This window comes from Pelmatolapia mariae, linkage group LG10_11, assembly GCF_036321145.2.
Source record: "Pelmatolapia mariae isolate MD_Pm_ZW linkage group LG10_11, Pm_UMD_F_2, whole genome shotgun sequence".
Classification (NCBI taxonomy): Eukaryota; Metazoa; Chordata; class Actinopteri; order Cichliformes; family Cichlidae; genus Pelmatolapia; species Pelmatolapia mariae.
The window spans coordinates 68,672,591-68,685,312 of record NC_086236.1 but is presented as its reverse complement, the minus strand read 5'-3'; the positions used below and the strand labels follow the sequence as shown (position 1 = coordinate 68,685,312).

At 37.3% G+C, this 12,722-nt stretch overlaps 1 protein-coding gene and 1 long non-coding RNA gene across 2 annotated transcripts in view; one reads left to right on the top strand and one right to left on the bottom strand.

Annotated features, from left to right (window-relative positions):
- dgkb (diacylglycerol kinase, beta) overlaps window positions 1–12,722 on the bottom strand; it is an 80,189-nt gene that overhangs the window by 66,044 nt on the left and 1,423 nt on the right. The window contains exon 2 of the mRNA XM_063486436.1: window positions 5,499–5,638. Coding sequence (XP_063342506.1) covers window positions 5,499–5,568 — 70 coding nt within the window. The 5' untranslated portion in view covers window positions 5,569–5,638. The remainder of the gene's footprint in view (window positions 1–5,498; window positions 5,639–12,722) is intronic.
- On the top strand, window positions 9,488–11,758 carry LOC134637438 (uncharacterized). The gene is made up of 3 exons (XR_010095117.2): window positions 9,488–9,750; window positions 10,089–10,165; window positions 11,443–11,758. It is a non-coding gene; the product is annotated as an uncharacterized LOC134637438 (long non-coding RNA).

Below are 12,722 nucleotides of genomic sequence, written 5' to 3'. Positions count from 1 at the left end.
AGTGTGGTGTTATCACGCCGATATGCACCAATGTCTGAGGAATGTTTCCAGCACCTTGTTGAATCTGTACCATGAATAATTAGAACAGTTCTAGCCCAGTGAAACGGGCTCCAATCCAGTTCCAACAGGGCATAACTGAAGTGTCCAGTGAACATATGTTTGTCTGCTTGTGTGTTTGAGCTGAAGAACTGTTTCTAGAACTAAAATCCCAACCTGCTATAAGGGTAATTCGAGCAGCCCAGGAAGCTGAGGTTATGTTGCTGTTTATTAAACTACACAGCATGCCCCAGATTTATAATCATCTGATCTGTTGGGAGGTTAGCCTTGCAGTTAAGGAAGGGAAATAAAGCAAATAAGAATAAACCTGTATAAAAAGAATTTAATTGAAAAGAAAAACATATTTCATAGAATCAGACCTTAAATAGATGTATTCTGCTGTAGAGCCACCAGTTACTATACAAGAGCTTGGACCTTATTTACCACACGGCAGATTCTGAAGAAAAGACAAAAAAATCTATGTGTTATTGCTAATAATAGCAGGTATTCTGTCTCTATTTGCATGTGCATTTGAGCTCTCTTCCCCTCTCGACAGCAATTTGTCACCTCCTGCACTAATAGTTTTGGATCTTTGATTTTCTCAGGACGCATTTTACCAATACAGACTAGAAATAAACAACCCACACTGAACTGACTGTGTGTCATCATTATTGACCATCTTTATGAGCACACCATCTACGCAAAACCATTACCGAGCAGAGTGATTATGTATCCACTGCCTGTTACATTCAGCAGGCACAGCTGAATTACAGTGTGTTTCCTCTATCAGGATAATGATTTAACCATTCTGTGCCACACAATAATCAGAAACAACAGAACAGAAATGTAATGTTTTTGAGGATCATAAACACTCTGAGGATTTTTTTTACCTTCTGTGGTAAATAATTGCCCTTCTGTTAAAGAGCTCACTGCCACATAACTTGCATTAGTAAATCTATTATATGGATAGAAGCTCTTAATTGTTGTGAGCCAGATCTTAGGTGCCTGCCTCAGCACACGGCCATTAAATCATTATGAAAGTGTGAACTCCTCACTTTAATGAGAATGAAGGGGGAGATGCAGTACAAGGGAGATAAAAGCAGAGATTAAAAAGGAAGGCGAGGGGATGTGATGTCCATTGTTATAGCTCAGATAAAGGGATATTTTAATAACCTGTAGCTGCAGAGGGCACAAAGAATCGCCCCAAGCTCATTGAAACATAATTATCCAGAATTTGTCTTGCACACACATGCATCCACGTGCATGCGCCTGCACACATGTGTAGATAATTGCCCATTATGACCACTATGTGTCTTTTTTTATTATACTTCTTCCCTTCTCCCCTTTCTTCTATTTTGAATGATTCAAATCTCAAAATATTTGCAAAACACGTAAAACCCCCACCATAATGCACCATCTGCCAAAAACAACAGGAACGTTTCACAGAATAAAGAACAATGTTGTTTTAAACCAAGTGAGAGGCTGGTACAAGAGCTCAAGAGATGGAAAGCATTAATTATTAAGATTCAAACTCAGAGCAAATGAAATAAAAAATTGTTTCAAATGACTAAAAGATGTCTTGTTTGGGACTGAAAATAACTGACATATGAAACATCTACTGTGACGTTACACAAGGACACTACAAAAACACCACTTAGGTTGTAGAAACACTGAATACGTAACAACTATTCTTCTCCACAGCTAGTTCCATAATTTGTCTCACTTTAAACGATTTACTGTGACTGGTGTTCGTATCTCCAGCGTCTGTCCAAAACTATGTGTGGGTGGTGCACGGCATCCTGCAGTCAGCATGCCAGGTATCATCATATTTTCCATTCCTGGTACCATTTCAAATGATGAAATGTGTCAACATGTTGGAGCGTAACATAAACTCCAGGCATCCAGAGCGCAGCCTGGTGAGCAGGGAAGCCAATTGTTGGGCTGCAAATGAATCAATCATAGCTCGCCACAAAGATTAAACGCTTCAGCAGCTTCAGTTTTCTACATCAGCAAGACAAGTTAGAGCAGGCAATTACAATGTCAAGATTATATAATTAGAACAACTGATGTTAACCACAGTGAATCTAACTGCACTGCAGTTTACACTAACAGACACACTGTTGTTGTTACCTTGGTGGTTTGATGCTATCGGAGAGAATATGTGTTTGTGCGTAGTGCACGGGAACGTCTGGGTTTTGCTTCCATTTATGAGGAGGATTACTGAAGGCATGATGCTGAAATCCTGCCAGCTTTCCAAGAACTTCCAGTGATGAAGTGAAAACTTGCCTCAACTCAAAACTCACGTGTGAATTGGAGAAAATTAAATAAACAAAGCAGTGACACGGGTTAATGAGGAGATACTTAAACATATTTGTTTTGCTTTTGTAGCAGAGAGTTTGAGCAGAATACGTCATCTATTTCCTTTTTTGTGGAGGGATCAGTCTAGGATATGTTTATCCTAACAGCTTTAATGTTTCAGCCTGTTAGCAAACAGGATAGCCATTTGTTGTTGTTGCTGAGGTTAAATTCTTGTCTTTTTTTATATAAGGAAAACTATGTCGACCTGTTCCCAATTAGAAACTAACTAAGAGTGACTTAAATTCATTACAAAACACATTTACTTGAATATGAAAGGCACGTAGAGTAAATTATTATTAGAATCTTATTTCTAAACAACATCTGTATTTTATGCACAAAAGTGATATTCCTCAAGAACAGGTTTCCTTCTCTTTTTCTTTCTTTTTTTTTTAAATCTTTAAAGGCCTCAACCATTCAGGGAACAAAACATTCATTGCCTTAGTAATTGCAGTCTATGCTTTGCTTTCAATTCCAGCCTGCCATGTCACAAATAATAGGAGGCCAACATGGTGGGTTCTCCTCTCTGATGATTGTTTTATTTTTTGTTTTTTGGATTTTCTTGTTGTTATGATGCTCATTCACTGCCAGGGTAGTACACAAGTAAAAATATCCTTTTTTTTAAAAGAATAAAATGCATAACACACATCTACTGGAAAAGTGAATGCATGCACACAGTCGTAGGCTCTGTCTCAGTGCCATGCAGCCTGTGAGAAAAGAAGCACTAGTGGAAAAGTCTCCTATGAATTTAGCAGAAGCAAAATACTCATTTTCCAAACTGCAGCAAAAAGAAAAAAAATTTGATGTGATGATCTATCCTTATGTTAAAGTGCGTGGTTAACTAAGGGAGAAGAGCACCTCTGTGTGTTAACTGATTGCATTTAAAGGGTGTGCAATAGGAGACTTTGGAGGTGGGCTGTAATCTGTCTTTCCAATCAGAAGTGTTTTCTGTGCTTTTTTTCAATTGGCTGAAAACAACTTTCTCAACTTTTAATTGGCTGTGCAGGAAGATGGTTTGGGTGGGATTAGCTCAACCCTGTCCATAACTAAAACTGGCCTAGTGAGTGATCGGGCTTTTCTCAGTTTCAGTGCTCTCCCCATGATACACCCTGAGGTAAACGAAATGTGGCAGTAACAGCATGCTGATTCAAAATATAGAGTGCAGGCTTTTCAATTTAAAACAATTCTGATTCACTAAGATAAACATGGTGGTAAAAACAAAACTGGGAGGTGCATGCATTTCATGAAACTGTAATTTTGCATGCATATCCATTTTGTCTGTAAGGAAAAACATTTCTAAGCATAAAGTGCAGAATGAGGCCCAGTCTTATTGTATTGATCCCAGTAAGAGAACAATATTCTCCAGAATGCTGGGATGAGAAATTACAGGAAATGTCCGTGTATACTTACCGGCTCAGTTACATATCTAATCCCAAGTATCTCTTTTATTTAAATTAAATCTGCTGATGAAAAGTCAATTACAGTTTTCTGTTTCTTCACAATAAATGTTTTCACTCACCTGCATAAAGATCAAGGTCAGCATTAAGCTTCAATCAAAACAATGAAACATTTTCATATTCCTATCCTCCTCTGAATATACATGATGTATCTACAGAGAAGCATGTTTCATGCAGACCTGAACAGAGAAGTCTTTTAATGGCAACTGTAAATCTCGGTATCACACAGAGGAGTCACCGTGCATGACTTCAACATTTCAACTATTTATCGTTTGGATCAGAACATCAAGAAACTTGTTGATTTAACTTCTGTCAGAATGTAGGCTGAAAACACAGTTGAACACAAACTAGTTTAAAAGATGGATCTGTGTATATACCTGTACATGCTCTACAGTTCATTAAGATGTCACCAAATATATTTTCACCTTAAATCCTGCACTCAGAATGTAGACAAAACTTTATACCTTCAGCACAAATAATTAATAAGGAGTAGTATGATGTAAACAAATCTTCTTGCCAAAGAAAAACAGAAGAAAAGGTGAGAGGGAATAATAATGACTGTTTGGTGACACGGTGTTTGTGAGACTGCACGTAAGTCCATCTCCTTTGCCTCTCCCTTAGTTTAATTCTCATAACCCTCTCTGGTTAGCCAAAGGACTAAATAAACCAGACACAAACCAGACAATGAATCTGGCTTTAAGCATTCCCAAGACAGCATATTGGTGTGTTTCTACTACAAGACATGGAAAAAGTACACAGTAGAAATCAAGTCACCAACGTTTGATCAAGAGACTGAAGTTCAAGTCTCCTACCTTTAGGTTAAACCATCCCAAATACTTTGTAATAATTGACTCTCAAACTACCTGACTGTGGTTATGAAAAGAAAAAAATACATGAAACAAAATTCATCCTTTCAGAAGAATCTAAGCAAATTTTCTGAGGTTACCATGGTTCTGAGGTCTGGTCATAGACTGTACAAAAAGACTAAAGTAGCAAGTGTCGTGACAGATTGAGCTGAGCGTTTTTGCTGTTGAAATTGGAAGCAATGAGTACAAGGTTGATCTGCCTGACAAACAGAGGGGCTCTGCTTGTTTTTCTTCCTTTTTGGCTTGAATAGGGATTTACAAAATTCATGTTGTATTTATTAACACATTAAACTAATGACTGAGATCAGAATTTTATTAGGAAAGGGCTTACTGAGGCATCGAGGATGACAAACAGTCATTGTCCTATTGACTTCTATATGACCAAGCTTCTTTTTTGGAACCAGAGGAGTAGTCTTCCTGCTGGCCATTAGAAAGATTCCAGGTTTAAGGTGGTCTGCTGTGGTCAATCCTGTGTGCAGTTTCTAGTTCTCCCTGTTCCTGGTATTCTAAATACATGCATGTTAGATTGATTGGTGACTCTAAATTGGCCATTTATGTAAGGCAGATAAAGTGGTTTGCACTGTGAAAGTACTTTGAATGTTCAGTAAGACTAGAAGACGCCCGTTGCAAGTCCAACTTTTGTATACAATATAGATTTTAAGCTGCAATTTAAGGACACAGATATCTACCTGACTGTGTAATGTCACCTCTTATTGTCCCTGAAGAAAAAGCACAGCTTCCTTAACACAGTCAGATGCAAACTGAGAGTACCTCCTCTACTCACACTGAGTGTATTCCTGTAGCAAGGCGAATTCAGCTGGGGTCAGTGTGACCCATTTGTCCTGGCTGCTCATTGTGTTCAGGCCACGTCTCTATATCCACCGTGCATTCCCCGTGCAGCAACACACAGCAGGGAGTCTCACACTGGAACACAACAAGACATCAAAATCAGCCCGATTCACCCCCACAGACATCTTTTCTTTACATAATGTCAGTAAAAAAAAGCAAAGCTGGTAAGACGCAACAGCTTTGTTGCTGAATAAGACACAATAGGATTACATATAGTCTCTAATTAGCTGGAGAAAGCAAAGATTTGCTGGCACATTTTAAAGCAATAAAGAAATAGATACATTATTTTTCCTCTAATATTCCGAGCACATTTTTTCTTCCTGCCTGTTCCTTCTTCTGCAGCTGCCATCTCAACTAAAATGTCCCTCTTCCTCTGCTAGATCTTGGTGTTTCAAGCATTGAGATTCATGTTTGTTAGCCAGAGCAGGATGAATAATTTAAAGTTTAAGACATGTTGGTACAAAATACACTATCATTAAAAAATGTGATCTTTTTATACATAGAAACAAGTCCCAACACTAAAAAACACACAAGTGATATCTAGTCCCATGTATTCACAATTCAAATTTAGGAAAATTAAAAACTATCAACCCAGGAAGTGTAATATTCGTGTTATACATAATGTCACAACTCAAATATTGCAGTATATTCCTGCCTATCGTTGCTTTGGTGGTTTTGGACCTTGCACTTGGAATATGCATTTCAATAAAGAGAGTACAAAAAATAAAGCCAGTTATAAAAATACATAATTCGACCATGGGTGTGATGTATGTGCAGCACTGCAGGAAAGAAAATAAGCCCTGAATCTAAAGTCAGCTCATCTGTTTTGCTTAAATGGTTACATCACGAAATGTCTGCAACAAGTGGAGGGATCCTTGTATTTAAAAAAAAAATCCTAATTTGGACATTAAAAGAATAGAGATCCGCCTTGGTGCTGCTTCAAAACATCATCCTGAGCGGTTGCTATGAAGACAACGTGATCAAGTTCAGGCTAAATGGGTTTTTGTAGGCAGGTACTTCCATTTTTGAGCAGAGTCCAACATCCAGGGTTTCACTGGAGGTAAATTAAGTGGCGTCAATGTTTGTGCTTCACCAGTACTTTTGTCTGCATTATAACAGCTTTTAAAGCATGATGTCAAACAAAACTTGTCAGAGTCTGCGGCTGATGTAAAGCATTGTGCTGCACTTAGCAAAGGCAAAACACAGAACATCAATGACATGTAAAACAAAAGTGTGCAAACATTAATTTCAGGTTTGACAAGAGAATATTGTGAACGTGGTTCAGAAGGATTAGATATCATATCATAGAATGGATAACATGCCTCGCAGATTTTTGCCCTTTAATTAAAGTAAATACTGAATTGCCACGCTGAATTATCCATTTAATGCAAACACATCTCTGAAGTAGTACCAATTCAGCCAACATCACGACTCTGCTGTTCAGATCCACATGACCTTGCTTTCCCTTTTATTTTTGTGGATGAATGTGGATGCACTTGGATGTTTCTGTAGGTGTCACTCAGGCATCTGTGTGGGTGTGTGTATTTGCGCGTGTGTTTCACATTGCCTGTGAAGCATTTGACCCAATTACTGGGAACTGAAAATCTGGATCAACAAGTGTTCATTCATGTGGAGAATAACTGTGTGTGTGTGTGTTTGTATGCTTGTGTGTATTTAATATACATTAATGTGCTTGGTATGAGGTATGAATTTGTCTACTTTAGTTTGAAATCATATCTAAGATCATGGAAGTGTGTGTGTGTGTGTGTGTGTGTAAATACGCATGTGAATGAATGTTCAGAAAGCTTGTGCCACAGTTACTCTGAAGAGGTGATAGGCTAAATCAAGCCTATATACATAATTGAGTGTCTTTATTATTATATACACTATACAACCACACTGTAAAATGTAATTCTAGCTGTTTGTTATTTCAACATATTATTCTATATCAGTTTGACGATAGATGACTGAAGTTGTTGTTATAACATAGAATTACAAGTTAAAAACGTCCCAATTACACCAAAAAAAGCTAACTTGAAAACTCATGTCCAGCTAAATCAGAAACTTATGTGAACTTGACAATGCGGGTAAGTTGAGCACAGCAGGATTCAAAACTGCCTCACGTGACTGCTACCGAGGTGCATCATGGGGAATTGGCGGTTAACGACATGCTCACTTTACTTGGACGTTTTCTAATCGTCTTCTTTGGAATATGCTTTCAAGGTGAGTAACATTGGTTATAACTATAAGGAAAGAGAGCTACAAAAGTTGGAACATGTTTTGAATTTATGGCATGACGTGTGTTTTTCTCTTTTACCGAAATGTTTGCTTTAGCTAATGTAACTTTAGCCGACAAGGTCCAGCTTGTGTGTCATGACCAAACTTGACCTAATAAACTGACATATGGCCTTTTTTATGGGTTTAATGTGGCACTGACCAAATCACAAGTATTGTGCCGCTAGCTTTAAGGTTGTGCACTCACCCTGTTGCGATATTAGCAAGCTAACTCAGCTAATTAATAAAGCTTATTTCATATTGTCTCTGTACTTGTAAATTTCTTTCAAGTTCACAGGCTGTTGTATTTTGGTGGAAGTTCATTTTGGCAATATTTCCAATAACTGGCTGGGTTTAAAAAGAACTTTTTGGCAGGACTCGGATGCTTGTTGTCATCTGTTTATCCCTATGTAATCACTTAAGGTGTTATTAACTGCTGCATGCTAAGCTGCAAGAGTGCACTGAGGACTGAGACAAAATATGGTCTACAAACCAGCATTATATTAGTTTTTATCAGATAGTCCTCCAGTGTGCTTATTTTTTGCTTTAATTATATTGTGCAGTTATTTGTTACCCTGAAATGCTTTATGCTTAACAACAGCTCACCATTTTAACTTATTTTTGAACTCTTGTGATCAGTATGACTAGATTGTGTGAGTTTCCATACTAAACGAGCTGTAGTGATAAAATAATTGGCATCAGAGACACTGATTTTTGGCATGGTATACTGCAGAAGTTTTTTTTTTTTTGAATAATTTACCTTTTAATTAAACTGCATTCTCTGTATTGTAACAAAACTAACATTGTTTATATGTCAGAAAATTAGCAAACATGAATAAATGGCGAAAACAATATAATTATAACATATATTTTTATTTTACTTATTTTAGGTCTGTGAAGCCAAACTTGATGCTGGGGATTTATTTTTGTCAGTGGAGTCAAATGGTAAGTTACAATTTGTGCATTTTGTCATACTGGAAACACCTCAGATTATATTGTAATTTAATAGCTCTGTAGAACAAATGATATAAAGATTGTAGTGTCAGGGTACTTCTTAAGAAGTAATATGGCACTATTGATGATCACATGCAGGTGGCATAAACTAAATATTCAGACGTGTTACCAACAAATGATTCATTAACAAAAGCAATGGAGCAGACTGTTTAGGTTCTTGTGGTTGTAATAACATCCATAACTGCAAGTTTGTCATTAATTTATTTTCACAGGTCTAGATGATCACATCTGTCTTTGTCATTTAAATGAGGTGGACTTGCAAACTTTGCGCTCTTTGGGGTAAATTGCTGTCCACTACATATACACAGAATCTGCACAGTATTTCAGATCTAAAAAGGGAGTATGTAATGGACTTGCTGGCTTTAATGTAAAAAGCCTGTTGTGTAATTTTAATGAGGCAGTTGGACTAAAACAGTATTGCTCATCAAGGTAAACATCTGAGGAATAAGGAAATTGTTACTTGTCCTTTTACTCAGTGTTCTTTTAATCGCACGTTTACTAAAGTTTTACATCACATAAGTCATTTTCACAATCATTCTACTTTAAAAGATTTCAAGACAGAGCTTATTGTTCTCTGAACTTCCTTGTTTGCTGAACGGCAGGTAAAGTGCATCTTTTTGTTTGTTTGCTTTTGTGTGTTTGTGTTTTCTCTAATGGGCCTCAGATGACTGTTTGCTTAAATTTGGGTCTCAAAGAATCTTTTTTTAATTCTGCCTGTACTCTCCACCCCTCTTCTTCTGTTGCTCAGGTTGAAGCAGAATTTGCCCGTCTTACATCTGTTGACCTGAAAGGGTTCCTTTTTGCTGTGCTTGACCATTATGGAGAGGTTCGTGGAGCTGTACAAAATCAAGAGCGGCATAGAAAGGCTAACTAGGCTCATAAGATGCTTCGGAGATGATGTAAGTGTTCAACTGCGAAATCTAATCCTTTGTTTAAGTTTTAGGTTATCCAGTTCAACTGATGAACTCATTGAAAGAAAGCTGATAAGTAAAGTCTGTCATCATATTTCACAACTGGACATTTAGTGTGGTAACTTTTACAGAATCTATGTATATTGGTGGTAGGTTGGATATCATATTCTACTTGAATGTCCTGATAAGCCTGATTCAAAATCTCCAATGATAATCATATATTGATGGAATTATGCATCAAAAAGCTGTGAATTTGGAGCTGTCTACATGCTTCATAAACACTGTTTAAAAAGTGTTTTTGTTTTCTTTTTGACTTCTTTGACCAGAGCCCTACACAAAGGAAGAGGACAGAGGACCTCATTTTCTAAAGGAAGATCCCTCACACACTTTCAAGACTGTGAAGGTTAGCATTGTTTCTTTTAGTAAATTTAATAATGACAGCACCACAGTGGATTTTAAATTAAAAAGTACATGTGTACTTTTTCCTCACCAAATGTATTATTACAAGATCTTTGACACTGGATTTGGTCTGGGTTTCAGAGAAACTAACTGGCAAGCTAGCATTGATATTATTAGTGTCTTGTGTTTATTCATGTCTTCACCAGGGTCTTTGACATTTCGCTGCTGTACTGTTCACTTCAGCTTTACGTTTGATTTCTCACATTGTATATTGTAATGGCAGAGATATTAGGATATTTAAGGGGCTGCAGTGGCTGCTACAGCTGTGGGGGGCAATACTTTGGTGAAATGTCCTGGACCCTGGAAAAGAGACTGTGTAGACTGGGTAAGCAATTAAAGGTTACTGGCCGAGAGTCATTGGGCAGCTGGGTAAAGGTGGATGTTGATATTCAGTGCCAATTATGCAACCTGTTCAGACATGTCTATATGCTCTTTTTTCATGCTGTTAATATAGGGGGAAAAAATAAACTTTAATCAATAAACTGATTAAAGAAGCATTGTCTATGGAGCCATAATCTGATCCTGTAGTGTAGCTGCAGTTTGCACATTTCATGTATTCTCAGCCAGATTTGGTTTAGAGCACAGCCAATATTTAGCATAAGTAGATTTAAATTCACACACTGGTGATGGCAGCTACATTGTAGCCACAGCCACCCTGGGGCGCACTGACAGAGGCGAGGCTGCCGGACACTGGCACCACCGGGCCCTCTGACCACCACCAGTAGGCAACAGGTGAAATGTCTTGCCCAAGGACACAACGACCGAAACTGTCGGAGCCAGGGCTCGAACCGGCAACCTTCCAATTATAAGACGAACTGTCAACTCTTGAGTCACGATTCAGTCATCCACCCATGTGTGTGAATGACTGAATGTGTAAAGCACTTTGGAGTCCTTAGGGGACTAGTAAAGCACTATACAAATACAGGCCATTTACCATTTAAATTGAAAATTTTGTTTGAATTCTGCAATTGAAGACATGCTCAGTTATTTATGAACATGGTCTTTGTTTAAAGCAAGAAATGGATTTGTAACATGGGGGTGCATATCTCATTCTGAAAAAACTTTAACAACTAATAAGTGTTACCCAAAGCCAATCACCATCATCCAAAGCATCAGTATGGCTCTTCTTTGGAAAGACATGAATTGTTAAGCACACGGGATATTGTGTAATTGTAATTGTGTAATTTTTTTTTTTTTTTTTGTCTTTGAACCCTTTTATAGCCGACAGGTATTGAAGACACGTTTTCTAAGAGGATGAAAGTTGGCATTGCGATGGTGAAAGAAGAAGACATCATCGATGTGTTGGTTGTCCTTGAGGCGGCAGTAATCCTGTCTAATCTGAGGGATGTCTCAAGTGCCATTTCCATGCTGATGGGCCTTCTTTTTGCCTTCAACATAGACTATCCAAAGGAACTTAAGGACATCTTTGAAGTCATTCAGAACATCCTAATGAACATTGGTGGAAGGCAGTGCATCTCACTAGTGCATGGTCTAAGAAACAGACTCTTGCAGAAAGCCATGCAGAACTGTAATTGTATGATCCTTAGTGTTAAGGACAGTTTTTATTTTACTGTTTGTTTTTTTATTCTTGCAAGTTCTCATTCTCACTTTTGTATGTCACTAAATGACTACACTTTACATTCCAGATTAGACAATTACTCATTTGTTCATGGTTTAAGAAACTTATGTGAACAACAATATAATGGTGGACTTTGCAGATGCTTATCTCATGCAAGTCAGTAGTTTTTCCTTTGTTTTGCAATTGAGCAGACTCAAACTAATGTTTCTGAAATATCCATATTATCAAATGTTTCAGAAGCATGCACTCATTTTCAGAGATATTGGTTCTGTGGAATTTGTTGCAATTGTAAACGAAGACAAATACAAGATTTTGATGTCTTAGTTATTATAAACTGATCTTTACTGTCACTTATCAAAGGTTTTGTACTATTTTAATATTTCAAGTTTTATGCTAACAGGTGTGACTGAGCACAATGAAGTTTAAAAATTTTGTAAATGTAAAGAATAACTTTTCTAAAATAGCAAGTGTCCCGTTGATACATTACATTAATGCAGACTTTATGTTGTTACTTCACAAGAATCACTACTGCTCCTAGAGTATTGGTCAGAATTTCATCTTCACCCAAACTGGGCTCAAGACCAAGTTCAAATTTATTGTTTCACAGGGAGCAGCCTTTGAGTTTTGATGGATTGTGAGCCTGATGAGCTACGTCACTGATTTTTCTGTTTCTCAGATGACTAAGATGGCACAATAAATGGTGAATGTTGGGTGCTCATGAGTAATTGTCTTGTCATGTTCTTAAAACAAACTTTCTGTATGAAATGATCAGATAGACTTTAATGGAATCTGTGGGGTTTTATTTTTTTTCTGTAAACAACAGAAAATTAATTTAAAGGAATGTAGATATTTAAACCTGAGATCTAAGATAAACCTAACAGGTAGTTTTGCTGAAATGGATGTTAGAAAGCCAAAAAAAAAC